Below are 18,282 nucleotides of genomic sequence, written 5' to 3'. Positions count from 1 at the left end.
AGGGAAAAAACCTCTATCCTGCTATGTTGACCAGGCATGGACTCCAGCCTATACCCCTGAAAAGCACAAGAGAACAAAACAGCTTCCGGTAACCCTTGGACTTCCCTACAGAGAAGTACACCCAACCCCATCAAGAATAGAGAAAGAATTTAATAAAAATGAAGCTGAAGAAACAGGGTCCCATAACGCCAAAAGCACTTCTGATTCAGCTTCTACTTGAACTACTAAAATTAAGGAAAAACATTTAACTTTTTTCTACCTCAAGTAATTATACAGCAAAAAAGACTGCTCAAGATTTAGCTTGAGAAAACAATTTCAGAAATTAAACATTTCTCTGTGCTACTGACAGAGAGGCTTTGTTCTGCAGAAGAGCCCACCACAATGAACCACACCAGCTTAGTCTGAAAAAACCTGTACTTATTCCATGTGATGCCTGGTTCTATCACATTGTTTCTGTGCCTTAAAATTTTTGCTTTTTCAGAATAGAACAATGGATAAAAGGTAGGTTTTCTTGAAAATCAGCAAATCCATTTATTCAATACTGTTAGTTACATATTTACATAAATGCACCATATTTTATATGTACACCAAACATAAAAAAGAGCTACATATATACTTATATATGTAAGTATTTACTTATTTTATAACTATGATGTTTAAATATATAGATATATATAGATATTTTCTCATTTCCAACAGTCTAGTTCAACATTAGAAAAAAAACCTGGAGTTGATAAAGACTGTAAAGAAAATAAATATATAGCTACATATATTTACATTCATATTCCCTTTAAAGAGAGAGACACTTAAAACCTTTACATGCGACGCAAAGGATAACAATAAGGGCTTCTACAGGTATGTTAAGCAGAAAAGGAAGGTTAAAGAAGTTCACCCCCAAAAATGCAGCTGGTAACAATGGAAAACTGGTAACAATGAAGGAAGAGAAGGTTGAGGTACTCAACATTTTTGCCTTAGTCTTCACAGGCACCTCTCTTCCTACACCACTGAAGTGGATAGTTGAAAGGAAAAGAAATGGGAGAACGAAGTATTACCCACTGTAAGAGAAGATCAGGTTCATGACCACCTGAGAGACTGAAATTTACCTAAGTCTGTTGGACCTGACAAGATGCAACCCAGAGTCTTGGCGTAATTGCCTGCTGTAGGTGCCGAGCCACCCTCCATGACATTTGAAACATCATGGTGCTCAGGGCAAGTCCCAGGTGACTGGAAAAGGGGAAACACAGTAGCCATTTTTAAGAGGGGCAGAAAGGAGAACCCTGGGAACTACTGACTTGTCAGCCTTGCTTCTGCGCCTGGGAAGATGATGGAACAGATCCTCCCAGCAGCTGCGTTAAGGCACATGGAGGACAGGCAGGTGATTGAGGACACCAGTGACAAGTGTCCCTCAAAGATCTGTACTGGAACCAGTATTATTTAATATCTTCATTAAAGACGTAGACAGATTGAGTGCACACTCAACAAATCTGCAAATGACCCCAAGCTGAGTGGTGCAGTTGACACAGCTGAAGGATGACAGGCCATCCAAAAGGACCTGGACAAGTTCTAAGGGAGGGCCCATGGGAATCTCATGAGGTTTAACAAGGTCATGTGCAAGGTGCTGCCCGTGGGTCAGAGCAGGCCTGGTACCAGCACAGGCCGGGCATGAACAGATCCCAGCAGCCCTGCCCAGAAGGAATTGGGGGTGCTGGTGGCTGAGAGGCTGGACATGCCCCAGCCACGGGCACTGCCAGCCCAGAGAGCCACACGTGTCCTGGGCTGCATCCAGAGCAGGGTGGGCAGCAGGGCAGGGAGGGGATTCTGCCCCTCTGCTCTGCTCTGCTGAGACCCCACCTGCAGGGCTGCATCAGCTCTGGGGACACAGCACAGCAAGGACAGGGACCTGCTGGAGGGAGTCCAGAGGAGGCCACAGAGAGATCAGAGGGATGGAGCACCTTCCTTTCTGGACAGGCTGAGAGAATTGGGGTTTTTCAGCCCGGAAAAGAGAAGGTTTCAGGGTGACCTTCAGTACCTGAAGGGAACCTACAAGAAAGAGAGAGACTTTTTACAAGAGCATGTAGTGATGTGTAGGAATAGGGGCATGGATTCAAGCTGAAAGAGAGTGGGTTTAGATTAGATATTGTGAAGGAATTCTTTACTGTGAGGGTGGTGAGACACCAAAACAGGTTGCCCAAGAGAGTCGTGCATGCCCCATCCCCAGAAGTGTTCAAGGCCAGGCTGGATGGAGCTCTGGGCAACCTGGTCTAGTGGAAGGTGTCCCCACCTATGGGCTGGAGAGATGGAACTAGATTATCTTTAACACCCCTTATCACCTAAGTTGTTCTATGATTCTATTACATTTTTTTGTTTAAGTGACGTAAGTCACTTCCTTTTTAAAAAAGTGACTTAATCTACAGTTAAGTTAATACAGAAATTATTCAGCAAAATGAAATAAAAATCAAGTTTAAATGCAGACTTTGCTTTTTTAGAATCAGCATCTATTATGGCCTTAGCTTAGTGTTGCAAGCAGGAACTTCATCTGCAGATGCAGGAAGAGGATTTTCTTAATGGCTGCAGTCAACTTATTTACAGCTAGGAAAAAAGAACAGGGTAGAACACCAACCACTTCTAAAATTCAAAGGAACAGAGCAAATGAAAACAAGTCTGTTTATTCCAATAGCTATACTCACTAAATTGTTCATATAAGGCAATTTTAAAAGTTTGCTACAAAAAGCTTAAGAAAAATAATTGCCTCAAAAATTAAAAAAATTATATGTTGTCTATTTTAAACAAATTCATATATATAAGCATACTTAAAACACCCTCTGGTCACAAACCACTTTTCATTAAACCATACATTTAGCTCCAAAACAGCACTCCAGTGGTCCCTGAACAAGAATAATCCTTTCTAATGATGCATACAAAACAATGTTAAATGCAATTCAATATCAGCTTTCTTATATTTGACTCATCTTTAATTAGCTGCTTCAAAACAGCCATGCTGTTGAGTCTCCTTCACAAGCCTTCGATAGTTACCATGCTAGACTCAAATACATTGTTACAACTAATGACTATCATCAGGTCTTACATAAACTGGTAAACTAATTAATTGTTACTATTTTTTTTGCTAAAATGGCGATCACAAAAGACCGAGCAGATGAACCACAAAAAAGAGGGTAAACATGGTGCCATGAGTACGCTTCCTGTCAAAATTCAACCAGAAATTACTTGAAATGTTGAACAGAAAAGTACATAAAAATATGCAAATACTTAAATATAACATTTGAATTCTACATTGGGCAGTGGGATATGGGAGAGAACCAGAAAGGAAAAAGCAAATACAACTTGTGGCTGTTAAGAAAATAGACAGTTTAAAGGTGGGAGGGGAGAGGGGAAAGTAGAGGCAAAAAAAAAAAAAAAAAAAAAGGCAACAAAACCCCTCAAATCAAGCAAAGGCAATTGCTCACCACCTCCCACCATGTCCATTCAGCTTCTGAGCAATGGTTGCTTGGAGCAGCTCCACCACTTACTACCGCCACTGCCAGCCTTGCTGCCAAGCACGATGTTATGCAGCAGGCAAGGTCCCTCTGGTCAGCTGGGGTCAACAGTTCCGCCTGTGCCCCTCCCAGCTTCTCGCCTGAGTCTACTCCCTGAGAGGAAGCAAGAGTGTGAAACAAAGATGGTCTTGGTGCTGCGCAAGGACTGCACAGCAATGTGCAAGCACATCAGTGCCTTCCTAGCACTGTTTTGGTCACAAATCTGAAGCACAGTACAACAGGGATTGCTATGAAAAAAATTAACTCCATCCTAGTAAGGCCTAGTATGCTTATTTCAGTCTTTACTGGAATTAATTACATTAATTACATTAATATAAATTAGCAGAGCATAAAGCACTTTGTTCATGCTTTCAATGTGATACCCCTTTCAAGAATGCTCTCATATAATTCCCTCTTCCATGGAAAAATGTTCAAGTATAGACACATGTGCAACTTGTGATTGCTAACCATCAGCCACACAGAGAAATGGCAGGTCTAATTACTATGACTTGAATAGTACTTAGGATTTTAGGTTAAATTAGCTACTTAAAAAGCATATTTCAACACTGAACTTGTGTTTGAAGAGTGCACTGCTAACCAAATAACTGAACCAAATCAGCCTGCAGACTGTAAATTCAATTATTTTAATAACTACAATATCAGACTCATGAGACATCCACTGAACAGCAACCATTTCCAAAAATCATGAAACAATGGTCAAGTCAAATTCAGAAGAGCAACCTATATTCAGAAAATAAAACATACAAACAAGAATCAATATCTGATGAAAGAAAGCCTTTTTTCTTCAAGTTTCCAAGAAGACCATGGTTTAAAACTCCTCAGATCTCCCTGTACATCTACTGTGACATTCCAACACTAACAATGAAAGAGAACATAAGCTGAGACAACAGGGTATACTAGAGCAAGTCTCAGCACTCAAAAGTAAGTTCAACACTTAAATATACACAGTGATTAGAGCAAGAAGCCCTTTGTCAAAAGTCAACTGTCATTTTGAATTAACAATTGCTACACCTCTGCCAAATATTGCTATTGTTTACTAAAGTAGCAGCAGCTCTAAAAAAAACCTGAATGACCCAGAGGACATTCAATAAAAGCTCTATTCAAGTAAAGCTTCATTACTCAGCAAAGGAAGAAAATACAGTTTATAGAAATACACAACTCCACCACTGCAAGTAGCATTAAAATTCTGCATTCCGAAAACTTGAATTACATAGTGAAGACTTCTATTGAAGTTTGTGACACAGAAAAACTCAAGTAAACCAGTCATCACAGGAAAACAGGAATGCCACAGCTGAAGGAGGCAAGTACCAGTCTGGAAATTCATATCTCTCCTATAACTCATTCACTGCTACCACCATCCTCAGCTCTTCACAGTCAGGGTGCCCAGGTGTAGGCGCTATTCTAATTGTTCTGAACACCTACAGTGCATCAAATGACTGATACTAACAGGAGCTACACTTCATATTTCAAAACACTACTTACAACATTTCTGAAGAGATTAGATACTACATCCCACAAAACACAAAGAATTGTTTTGAATGATTTACCTTACACTCATTGCATCTTATTTTAAAAATGGGGCAAACGCCAACTCATCTAAACACAGTGATGAAAACTGTGAAGCACTCATACTCACTGATGCAGAATAAAAAAACCACTGAATTTAGAAATTGTTCAGGGTTTGAATAATGAATACAACCAATACATGTTGTGCAGAATGACATACTCAGAAGCTAAGCCTTTAAATGATTGCTGTCAAATTTCTATTTTGCATGACATGCATGTTCTACTGGTTAAAAACAGTAAAAACTAATATTACACAAGAGTAAGTGAATCTATGCTGTAATAATTTAGTTTCTGTATCTCATGTTCCACCCAGTCTTATCTCACCCAAACTCCTGCCAGTTCAAACCCAGAGCTTCTGATCACTTTATTTAACAATTAGTCACACAATCACAGAACAGAATTAAAAACAGACTATTTTTCATATCCAGCTATTGTAGCTATTGATGCATTTAAGTCACACAGTCATTTCAGACGACATTTTCAATATCTGAATTAGTTAGGAGACCGAAGTTTTAAGAAAGTAGCACAACTTAATTAATTTAGCCATTTTCCATCTAAATCTTTCCTTTTACCTGCTTCTTGCAGTCTCTCTGCAGTACCGTCAATCTCAAAATGAAATATTAACATACTTTTTCAAATCCTGACAAGATAGGTACAAGCAGCAACCTATTTCTTATGCCAAGAATGGGAAAGTCATAAAAAACACCTCAACACACAGTACCACAAACTGAGAAAACAAACACAGAAAAAGCAACACATTTATATTTCATACTGGCAAGAGCACCTATAGAACTATTAAAAGCATCTTCTGTGTCAAGGTAACAAATTATGCTCACATCACTCAGGTATAGATAAAATTAATTGAATTCTCAGTTATCACAGAGGATGTACTAACACAATTAACTACAAACAAGGATGTTTAAAACAGAGCAGAACAATCCATTCTATGTGAGCATTTACAGCCTTCTGAAAAACAGAATTGAAGTGAACAGACCTCTGTCATCTAGGAGACCAAAACTAGTCATCAGCTACCAGTTTCACTAACATGGAAGACACTACCAAATTAAAGACTGAAGAAGTAAATACATCTCTAACAATGGTTGGTATTACTCTTCACTGGACATGGGTCCAGAATTTTTCCCCCACCAGTAAACAACTTATATAAAATACACAATATAGTAATAATCTCAAAAACAGCATCAGCTAAGCTTATACTGTTAGTTGTGATTTTAAGTGAAGGGAATATCGTGAACTAGGAATCAGCCTGTCCAAACCGTCATTCATACTGCTGAAAAACTTTTCACTTTGAGGAATACCTACTCTTCCATCAAAAGACAAAAGCATTTTCTGCACAGAACATTTTTTCAGTTTAGCCCCAAGGTCTAGCAAAGAAATAAAAGTGGTATTTTATTGTAGAGGTCAGGAAATGGAATTTATTAACACTAAACACTGACTTGGATAGAGATTTTAATGCTTTTACAACACATCAGCAATTGAAAACAATTTCAAATAAAAATCACTGAAGCTACCCAGAACCAAAAAAACAGATGGAAAGTAAGATTTAAGTAAGAATTCATCCTGAAGTTTTGTGGGTTTTGATTCTGGCGGTGGGAAGAGGTTATAGTAACAGTAGCAGTTGTAGTTCCTGCTCTCTCTGAAGTACTCCCTAAAATAACACCACAGGTTCAGAAAATTAAGTGTTAATTTCTGTTTCAAAAATGCAATACAAAATGCCTGAAAATATTGGTCTAACTTTTTTGATTTCTTGAACAAAGAGAAAATTATCCATCATACTTTACATGAACAGGTTCTGGAGTGTTTCTCCATCCCATAAGAATGCCAGATTAAGCCTCTGAAACTGCAATTCACCCATGTGGAATAAACATTTGGTAGAAAAATTCTGAACTTCCAATAATAAAAATTCCCAAGTAGCCACATAACAGTTCCTTCATAATTCCGAGTTTTTCAAGTTTATCATAGCAAATGTTGCCTGTTCTATGTGACATTCATCACATGAAAGCAGAGCTGTGAAGGGCTCTGAGCAACTGAGCAAGGCAAGATCCCCACCTCTGAAACCTAGAAGAACTTCAGAGACCGAGAAGGCCAAATTAGTCCTAAAGTTTGCACCAGCCTCACCTTCCAATGGAGTACTGGAATGCCTAACAAAGTATCACCCCCAGCTCCCAGCTGCTTTCAAACCATTCTCCTTCCCAGCTATGATATGTGTATGTTCCTCTTTGTAACATTCAATCTCAGTATACACTGCAATAGTAACCCTAGGCAGTATGTGCTAACACTTCAGTGAAAATCTAGAGGGAAAAATGCGGCTATAAGATACTGAATAACTATTAAAACACTCCACATTTTTAACAGATTACAGTGCACTTAAAGCACTGGTTAAGTGTACTCTTGGCAGCCAACTTCCATGCAGAACAGCTAAAGGACAACCCACTACCACGATGTTCAGCATTAATTTATGCAAGATTTTGGGGTATTCATAATTTTTGAAGACATGAAGGGAAAGCAGATAATAAAATCAGAAAAAATGCCTATATTTTATGTTCTAAACTAACTTTAAGACAGACAACTTAAATCAGTACATTTTATAGTCAGATACAGGAATTAAAACTCAGTTCTGCATTTAGGCATTGACAAAACTGCTTCATTCTAAAGCTGCACAAACATTTTATGTAATAAGGGTCCCAAATCTTAATAAAAACCTCAGCACTTCTGTTTCTTCCTCTAAGTTTCTATCACTTTAGTTTCACCTCAGCAACAACAATATAAACTGTGTAGATTCTGCTGCCACAGAAGGTGACAATCATTTGCACAACTGCTCTCAGTATCAAACATCTAGGTTGTATTTCCCACCAAATCTGTGCTCATGTGAGTCAAGATTAAGCATAATATCCAACTTATAACTGGAATTACTGCTGTACTTAGCTCTAGTGACTCAAGTAATCCTGTGACCTCAGTGGGAGCAATTCAGCGCCATTTCTGGGTACGGCAGAGTACCTCAGCCAACCAAACAAGAATGTCAGTCATGACAGAACTATGTAACATCTGTCTTTTTGGATTAACAATTCAAAGGTATCAACTCACAGTCTGGAACCCTCATCCCACTCAAAGAAACTACTCAAATACTTAACAATACATACATTTGAGGTCTGCTCTGATTGTGCCCTCCCACATTAAATCAGATGAAGAAAAAGAAAAATCTTCCTACCACACAGTGATTTGGCATTTCCCTGAAGGTCACCATACAGATTTGAACAGAAATGTATCTTAGTTTTCAGGCCTATCATAATTTCTATGCTGTCAAATACATGCATCTGCTCAGAGCTAAACAGATCAGATGAACTGACCCAACAGAATTTATCACACAACTCAGTCTTTAGAGTTCTCATTCTACAGCCACCAAAAATAACTGTTTCATATGGTAGGATAATTAACAGTCAGTTTTCAAACCTTTTGCTGTCAGCCAAGATGCAAGGGCCTGTGAAATTCATAGCACTACTTAAAAAGACTTCTCGGAGTAGTAGGATTGTTTGTTTACAAAAAAAATAAATAATCAAACCAAGAACACAGAACCAACAATTTTTATTGTAGATCAACTGCTGATTGTTTCAGAGTAAATGATACTTGCAGTGAATTTTGAGACTGCTATTTCAGAACCTTTGTAACTGTATCACCTCCCAAGACAGAAGACTACAACTATCACCTATCCTATGACATTAAAAAAAAAACAACACAAGGAGACAGCTACATTACAAACATGCTTTTGTTTTGTCATAAAAAAATTATTTCATGCTGCTTTACCCTATTTAAGACACACTGTCAGGACCTCAAGGATTCCCAAACTCCTCTTAAGTGGTCAGACCCTCACTCCTTACCTGATCGTCACAGGACTGATCCTGTTTACTGCTTTCACTGGATGTGGTCCTGGCCCCGGCTTGGCTTTCTAACCTGGGCTCAGATGTGTCTCCTCTCGGTAGATCTGCCTAGCACTGAATGCAGTTACCATCACCACATCTGCTCTGCTCACCCTCTTTGGGTGCTGTGGGACTGCAGCATTCGAAAGTGAGAACTTTACGAAGTGTGAATTCACACTCACAAGCTAAGACTAGTGCTTCTTAGTAAACGAAATTAATAGATTTCATTACTAACTCGCTTCCAATCATGATACCCGAGGTTATACCAACTGTGTACTTCTTCATATTGGTGATACATTGTATTATAAAAGGATTCTCATATCTTCATTTGTATGGTACATGGATACATTTTCTTTTGCACAACTTAAATGCTATCAAAAGCTTGTAAATGTTAGCCTGTCACTTTTCTGTTTATTTCAGCACCCTCTGACTTTCAAAAAAACCCCATCTTTTGGATTTGTTGGTATAGCATTCAGAATGCTATTCCCATTTATTTAGAGAGGAAAACTGTTACTTCAAAAGCATATATGACTCTGGATTCAGGTCCATTTTGTTGCTTTTTTTAAAGCAACAAAGAATAAAAACCGCAAAGGTTAAGTAGCCACTTGTATCAAAATCCACAGCACTTAATGATCAATCCAACTAAGCTAATTTCAGTTTTTCCAGCAGATAATACTTTTGGAAGTCTAAAAGTAAATTAACTACCCAAAATACTGAGCACTAGGTGTTTATGCTTTACCTTTGTCTTTCCAGAGAACACTTTTATGTGATTCAACAACAAGCAAGAAGCTCTGCTCTAATATTTTTATTAAAAAACATAGGAACAGTTACAGGAAACCTCCCACATAGATCACAGACATCCAGTAAAACCAAAATGTTTAAGAAAAAAAAGGATCTATCTTCAGACCTTGGCAACAATGTTCCACCTGATGCCTTCCCACCACCCCTTCTCTGCCATACTACTTTGTGATTTTACATTAGCACAGGAAGCAGCTTCAAAAGCAAGGAAAACAACTAATCACATCATACATAAAATTATCAGCAAAGACAAAAATTTGAGTACATTACGATAGTGTTTAGACAATATGACTTAGGCTGTAAAGGTCCATCTGGAAATACTGATTCTATGCATAAAGTATTTTAAAAGACATAAACATAAATACATACATGCACCAGTACCCACAAATTTCAAAGCTGTTCTGACAACAAGATGGCCATCAAGCTTTAGCTTACATATGAGGTCTTTTGCTCCTTCAAGTAAAATGCACAGGTAAGTAAAGGCATGCAAGATAACTTTTATGGGCAGTAGAATGTGATGGAGGCTAGCAAAGACTGAAGGAAGGGAAAAAAGCCTCTGAAAAAGTACACAGCTTTCCTGACCCATCTCCTGCAAATGAAGAAGTCTAAATAGAGAGTTCAAGTTACAGAGAAGCTGTTACAGAGTCCTTTTATCACTGTGCACTGCAGATGAGAAGAGAGAATGGATTCTGCCCATCAGTAACAACAGAAGTCTTTCCCTACAGAGAAACTGGAATAACTTTTGCACTTTAAGCAGTATCTTCAAAGTAGAAGTATAATTCAGGTGTGTGCCTAGTTTAGATCTCAGCACTACACAGGGCCAGTTCCACAGCCTGATGAGCACTGCAGAGACAGCTATTTTGCATCTAATATCCCTTACTGCCCTGGATTTGGCTAGGTGTTATTTGATTAACTATTACAAGAATGACTGAAGTAGGAGGAAAAGCATCATGTATTTCTGTCGCTGAAGACGCATTCTAGAACGACACATTTTCAGTGTTTGGTGCCAAAAAGAACAGTGCTCACCGACGCTGCTACCAGCTCAAACTATTGCTGGCAGCAGACTCAACACGAGGACTTGTGTTCACCTGGAAGATCACTGCACTGCATACAACAAGTGAAAACACATCTTAGCGTAAGGAATTCTAGGCTAATGAATACTATTGCCTATGTTTTGTGACCATAAAAACGAAACTAATTATTCAGACCAACACTAATGAACAAATGTTAGGAACATTATGCTTCCAGCATCTATTCAGAGAGAAGTATGCTTGGCTTGAAATATAACACCTCAGTTTTTAAAAACCTTAATTATTCCAGCTAACACTCTAAACTCACCGCCATATACTATCTGTGTGCTTTAAAGTGCCTGCAAAAAGTCCAGTAACATTATCAACGGAGGTAGCTTCAGAAGTTAGTTGAACTGGATTCAAACAACAAAGAAAACAGAAGGGAAAGCATCCAGAGAGGTCAGCTGATTTTGACAACTGAAGCCAGTGAGTGAAGAAAGAATTCACAGCTGTATGATAAGTCAACAGTGCAAAATGTAAAAGCTTTAAAGCACATTAAAAAAAAGCAGTTTGAAATGCAGCATAGAATTCATGCCAGCCATTGGTACCCTGATTGCTTCAGACAAAGGTAAGGGAGCAAGTAAGCTTAAAGGCAGTGGGAGGAAACTACAGAAGAGGGTAAATTCTCTAATTCATTAAATTTAACTATTTAGCTCAACCAGGCGAAATAAAAAAAAACATAGTAGTAGCATTAACTCTAGCACAAAGCTAGTGTCAAAATAAAAACCCCCAAACTTTTCTCTTTTTTTTCCATCGAAATAACGCATCTGAAATACGACTCGTATTATTTTAGGTACGGATGGAAACACGGAGCTCTGAAGTTGTGAAACGCTGCCTTTCCTCCGCGCCCTGCCCCCACCCCACTCCGAGTCTCCGTAGCCCTCTCAGGGCAGAGACCCCGGCCCGCAGCTGCCACGGGGCCCTTCCTTCCCTCCTTCTTCCCTTCCCCCTTTCCTTCCTTGCTTCCTCTCGCGGAAACTCCGAGGCTCGGCGCAGACCGACACCAAGGAAACCGCACGGCCCCCTCACCTTGAAGGGGTTGTTGAGGTCCGGGTCGGCGAAGGGGTTGCTGTCGAAGTCCGACATGGCGGGGACAGGCGGGCGCTGCGGTCCCCGGCCGGCGGCTCTGCCCCTGCGGCGGCGTCCCGACAGTTCCTGGCTCCGGTGTCCCCGCCGCGGCTGTTACAGCCCCTGTCACAGCCCCGCGGCCCGGGCCGAGCCGAGCCCGCCCCGCCGCACCGACCAGCCACGGACCGCCCAAAATGGCAGCCCCGGAAGTGAAGTTACGAGTGGGATGGCCCTGGGATGGAGACAGGGATGAAGGCGGAGCGGCGGCTCCCGGGGCGGGCGGGAGTGGAGGTCATGCCGGAGCCGGGCGGAGTGGGGCGGGGCGGGGCCGAGGCGGAGTGCGAGAAGGGCCGGTCCCAGGACTGGCTGAGGGTTGGCCGTAAGCTGTTGGTTAGAGGGCCTGCAGTTACGGGCCGGCCTCGTGTTCGCGGCTGCTCCCCTAGGGCAACGGGGCTGTGTCCCGCCTTCGGTAGTTTAGCGCTGTCTGGGAGCCGGGGGAAGGAGGCCCGGGGCTCTCCGAAGGGCGGGCGGGCCGGGGCGGCCTGGCGCGGTGTGTGCGTGGGTGTCCCGGCCCCCGAGCAGCCCGTGCGGCCTCCCCGGCCCTCCGCTCCCGCGGCCGTCAGGGCGGGTCGGGACAGCCGGGCTGGTCTGGGGAGGGAAGTGGACGTGCGAAGGTAGAAAGTCTTACTAGGTAAAACACGCGTTTAGTCTCTCGTTCCCGCCTCCTGTTGGGATGGTAAATAGTTAACCCGGCTGGTGGCTTCAGGTGATTTGTACAAAGGTTCTACAAGGATAGTAGGGAAAGTTTGGCTTTGAACCACGGTCACAAAAACCCGCTTCCCTGGGAGGGAAGCATTAAAAAGGCCTCTTGGAAGTATTCAAGCATTTCCAACAGTTCAAAAGACTTTTTAAATACTTCCTCAGAAATGCTGACAGTGCAGTTTGAAAAACTTGGTCCAAAAGATGCAAATAAAAGCAAAGGAGCACCTTTAGTTCAGAGCTATGGTTTATATGTGAAATTCAGTGCCACTAAAACAGTCTACATTGATGCAGCACTTTCAAAACCAGCAGATCCTGAATTTTCTTACATGCTTTCTAGAGAAATTATTTGGAGCTTCATTTAAATAAAAAAAAAGTTGAGGCACGTCAGACAAAATAAAATGGTTATGGCAGTAAACCTGTTCTTTTTTGCTATTCAAATGTGTATTTTTTTCCCCACATAATAATGTAGACTGTGAGGCACACTAGTGTTAGCACTTCTATGATTTTTAATAGCTCTACATGTATCATTACTCTGATCTTTGTGCTGACAGTCATTACAATCAGGCCATTCTGTCAACAGGTCAGGAGGAGTACTCTAGGTAAACAACATTGATTTTGCATGTATCAGTAAGGAAAGCAATACTTGCTTCAGGGTCTGCTCTGATTTATGCAGACGTTTCTCACTTTTTGTGAAGTACTGTGAAGTATACTGTCAGACATAAAATGGTATGGAAATAGGACAAATCATAAAAGCATAGTTTCTAAGCAAAACAATTTCCACTTCTTGGTTGCTATGAAGTGTAAAATACTTTTTAAAAATTTACAAGGCAGGTTTTGCACAATCAACAGAAGTACATCACAGTATTATTTCCAATCTTACATATATCTCAGTTATGGTGACAGCTCATGAAGTCATGTTGTTTTCCCATATTCACCCATGGTCATATATATCATGGCTCAATATATGTTGGTAGTCCAAATGCTGTGTGCACTCATAACTGTGTATTTGCTTCTCTTTGAGCTAAACATGAATGAATGCATGCATGCATGAATGAATGCAAGATTGGATGAAAAGAATGCATTTTCCTGTGTGGTTGCTGGTGCTTCAAATCGCACATTTGACATTGTGACATTTCTCTGATAATAATTTGTGCACAGAGGAATAATCTGTCCTATGCCTTCCAAGGCAATTATGAATCTGCAATGAGAGGTTTTCTTTGGAAAGAATACTAGGTATTTTACAAAAACATCAGGCTGGCATCCAGTCAGCTAGTGGGATTCTGCAGGGCTCTGTCCTCTTCAACATATTCATTCACCTGGACACAGGATTTGAAGGAATACAGTTTGCTGGCTACATTAAACTGTGAGGAGGTGTTGACTCCTTTGAGGGCAGAGAGGCCCTGCAGAGAGATTGAAACAATAGAGAGATGGACAATCACCAACCATGTAAAATTTAACATCCCAGATTCTAGCCTGGGATGGGGTAATCCTGGATGTACAGACAGACTGTTTCTAATTCTGTTGCAAGAAAGAGCTCAGAAATCCTTCATTCTGATTTATGAAATGCTAGTAAGTTTATTGAAAAATAACTCTTAGTAGAGAATGGGTGAATTGCTTTAGATAAAAATGTCTTTCGTAACAAAAAATTCTCAAGTCTTCTGGAACTGGTTTTATTCATTGCTTTTTGATAACTGAACCAGAGACTTTCTTAGCAAACAAAACTATCATAATCTGAATTTACTGTTTTTCCTCAGAAAGAGGAGTTCAAGCTCCTTCTGTGAGAGCTGTACTTGGATACTTATGTTTATGAAGTCTTGTGTAAGGAACTGACTTCATATTATTCCTCCAAATCCTGGTTCTCTCAAATTTTCTATGACTTGTGAGATTTGCAAAGTTTATGCCAAACTCAGGTGGTGGTGAGGAGTGCTCAGATAGGCTGACAAGAAAATTCATCAAGTTTTTTCCGTCTAAAATGTTCAACTGCTGAGTAGACCATCAAGTGGTCTGTCGTGATTAGTAGTCTGCTCCAACGAAATAGATCACAGTTTTATAGAGAATGGACCAATAATAAAACCAAGCTGTAACAAAGATCTTTTTAACTCTTATAAAGATTGTTTCCTCTCATAAAGTGAAGCAAGCTTTCCAGCATCAAATGCTAGCATGATGGTTAGAAGGAAACAGGGATGAGTGTCCATGTGCCACATGAGCACATAGCTAAGACTGCAGACGTTGAGCAGAATTACTGGCATGGAAGACTGCATGACTGCTAGGAGCTCACATAGTAGAAACGAGGAGTAGAACTCTGTGATAGTACAAGTTACAACTTCAGATTAGGTAATGTGCAGATACCACTAATGTCTTGCAAAGGTTTAGGCAGACACATAGTCTGTTAGGTAAAACTTTAAGTGAAGAGTTATTCAATAGTTGCTCCTACTAATAAAAGAAGAGTGATTCAATAGTAGCTCCTCCAAATTGAATAATTTGAAGCAGCAAGATCATTTTTCTAGGCTTTACAGCAAAGACATTTACTTTCCAAATTTTGGAAAGATTTTAACTTTAGGGGAAGGAACAGAAATGTGTTAAACAGGCATTTCATTGTAATACTTGAGGATGATGAGCTACATTATTTCCTAAAATCTTTTACATCAATTTAAAAGAAAAATGCATGGAAAAAAATAGGAGAAATGTCAGAAATCATAGTAGCATGCAGAATTATACATGCAGACTTCCATTTCACCTCTTGTTATTATCAAGGAAGCCCTGAGTCCACAAGAAAATTATTTCCGTTTCACTGTGCCAATGACTAAATCAAAATCTCTTTGTTTCCAGCATACAGAGTGTTGAACTAATATAAGCCTGTTTTAATAGTCTGAAGTTGCAGCATTAGTCTTTTTCTAGGAGTGGGGCAGCTTTGCCAGTTCTACAGTCGGAAGTTACAGTAGCACTCTTTTCTGAGTAGAACCAGCTCAGCCTACTTACGGAAGGCAGACAGTGCATAACCAAGTCAAGCCCCTGGAGTCACCCAACAAGGACAACAGTGAATGCTCACAAGCTGATGAGCACCTTGCCCTTATGAGAAGCCTGACTACTTTCTGAAGTTCTACACTTAGATTTTCTTGCTGTGTTGCAGAGTTGTAGCAAGCTATTTGGAATTCTTCTGTAAAGAGCTCACCCCTTTGAGAGGAGAAGTATTTCCCAGGCAATAGCTGATTTTCAGAAGGGAGCAGGTGAGTGGTGCACAGCCAGACTGCAGTCATTTTGCCAAAAGCCAGCCTAGTACTGCCAAGTGATCTCGTGCCATGCATGCTCGTGCTCTGCACCATTCTTGCTGTGGCTGTTGCTGCCCTGTATACCACCCCGGACCCACACTGAGGTAAGAATTTATGAATGCAGACATTGTTCCTCATGCCCCTCAGGAGGATCAGAATTGAACTTCAGTTTACAGCAGAGAACTAACTTCTTGTATTTGCTTCTCAAAGTAACTGATTTTACTGATGCCCAGGTGCTGTAATGGCATGCTGTGTATTAACAAACTCATGCCAGTCTTGGCTTCAGTAAAAAATCACTTTTGCTGGCTTAGAATGATATTTCTCAATGTCATGTTTTCAAAACAAAGTTATATGAAAAGTAAAAGCTGTCCTCCGTGGGCTCATTAGATGCTGCAGCTCTTCTAATTCCAGTTAGTTCAATTGTGGTCTATCTGTTCTGGGACAAAAAGTAAATCATCATCAAATCATCCTTCCCCTCTCTTTTTTACCCTGTGGACCAGTTGCTGTTTTCCCATAAGGAGTAGAGTCCTTCTCCCATGACAGGGATTGCCTGTGTTTAAGGATTGTGCAGGCACGTGATAACAAGGTGTCTTCATTCTTCCCCCTGACTGAACTTGTCTGCCTGTTCCCCATCCCACAGACAGTAAATGTAAGAGCCTGGCAGTCACTGGCACTGGCCAAAACATCAGGATGTAATCATGTAGCAAAAGTTACTCCTGCTGGAAGAACACCTAGTTATTTGTCTAGAACAGTAGCAATTTTCCCCTCCTTTCTAAAGAGTTATGACAGGTGTGGATGCAGCCACACACTGCCACAAATGCTACCTTTACGAGGATAGCTAATCTATCATGAAAGCCAGTGTGTGGGTGCAGTGAATAGTAAGTTGCAGTCATGGGGGAAGATGTGACGAAGCAAACACATGCTGTTTGAGAGTGAGGAGTACATTCCAAGCAGCTTTGAAATGAAGCCAAGCAGCACTGGCAGTCTGTCCTGCTTGCATATGTTCTCTTTACCAACTTGAGAGTGGGAGGAAGAGCAGAAGCTAAGGAAAGGGATAAAAGAGCTGTTTCAGTCAGTGAGATCTCAGTCTCTCCTACCACTGTGTTTTCCCTTTCTGTATTATACTGCAGATGCTTGTCTTCTTATACTTTTTCTTATACTTCATCAGCCTCTCCTCACATCTGCACCACTCAATAAGAAGTATACATTCAGTGGGAATTTCCTAGACAGTGGTATAACTTGCACTATGATCCCTGCCAGCCAAATGATCCTGGGAAATAACTTTTTAGTGTGTCTCTCACCCTTTCAATTTTAAAACTGTGCTTTTGTAATTGAATGTAAATAGTTGTGTGCTTTTCTTGGTTATTTCATGTTTGGCATTGCTTTTAATCTCTTGTATTTTCTCATAGTTGCTTTCACTTTCAATTTCAATTTCAGTTTCAATTTCACTTTCAATTTCACTGTCCCTCTGAATATGCCCTATGACATACATAAGAGGTAGTAAATCAGATCCGTTAAAGAAAAAGCATTGTGGTAGAACTAAAAAAACCTACCCACTCACTAATTTCAGAGGCTATTTTCAGAAAGGGCAAATTATGGGTATGAAAAATGACAGATTTCAGCATGCAGATTAGGCTGTCTCTGAAGAAGAAGAAATGTAAATTGTTTGCTAAACTTGTGCCTGCTCAGATTTAAAGTCAATTAGAAAAGGAGTCTATTTAATGTTAAAAAAGCAGTAATTGCTCTCTCAGTAACAGTAACTCAGTGCATGCTTTTAAGACAAAAAGTATTGTTTCTTTAAAGCATCACAGATCTCTAGAGGAAATTAATTCAACATTCATTCAATTTTGTACTGGTTCTTTATTAGGACAGATTTTTTTTTTAAAAATGGGTGTGGGAGATAGCAAAGTACATAGATACATGACTAAATTTAGTTGCTGGGAAGAAACAGAATACAGGAACCAGATTAGTTGTTTTATTGTGACCCTGATTGGTTATTTACAACAGTGTTTTAATTAAAATCCTTAAAATGTTAAGTTACCAAAGGTTAGTTTGTTCATGGTTGATACAAGCATCACTGGAAGCATATCAAAAGTGGAGAAAAACTCTCCATGCCTTTTCTGTCTTTGGAAAAAAGCCTGTCTCTGAAGCATTACATAGAAGGAAAGCAAAACTGCATTATTAGCTCAAAAGTTTAAAATTCTTCAGGTTGCATGCCAAAACCCCTGCAATTCATGAGAAAGGATTTTCTTATTAGGGTCAC

General features: G+C 40.2%; 1 protein-coding gene across 1 annotated transcript in view; it reads right to left on the bottom strand.

Annotated features, from left to right (window-relative positions):
• SCAMP1 (secretory carrier membrane protein 1) overlaps positions 1 to 12,139 on the bottom strand; it is a 41,062-nt gene extending 28,923 nt beyond the window's left edge. Inside the window, exon 1 of the mRNA XM_058044367.1 lies at positions 11,950 to 12,139. Within this exon, the coding sequence (XP_057900350.1) occupies positions 11,950 to 12,006 (57 nt within the window). The 5' untranslated portion in view covers positions 12,007 to 12,139. The remainder of the gene's footprint in view (positions 1 to 11,949) is intronic.
• Positions 12,140 to 18,282: the final 6,143 nt, after the last annotated feature.

Source organism: Melospiza georgiana, chromosome Z, assembly GCF_028018845.1.
Source record: "Melospiza georgiana isolate bMelGeo1 chromosome Z, bMelGeo1.pri, whole genome shotgun sequence".
NCBI classification, from domain to species: domain Eukaryota; kingdom Metazoa; phylum Chordata; class Aves; order Passeriformes; family Passerellidae; genus Melospiza; species Melospiza georgiana.
Note: the sequence above shows the minus strand (reverse complement) of the source record. Positions and strands in the feature narration are given on the sequence as shown.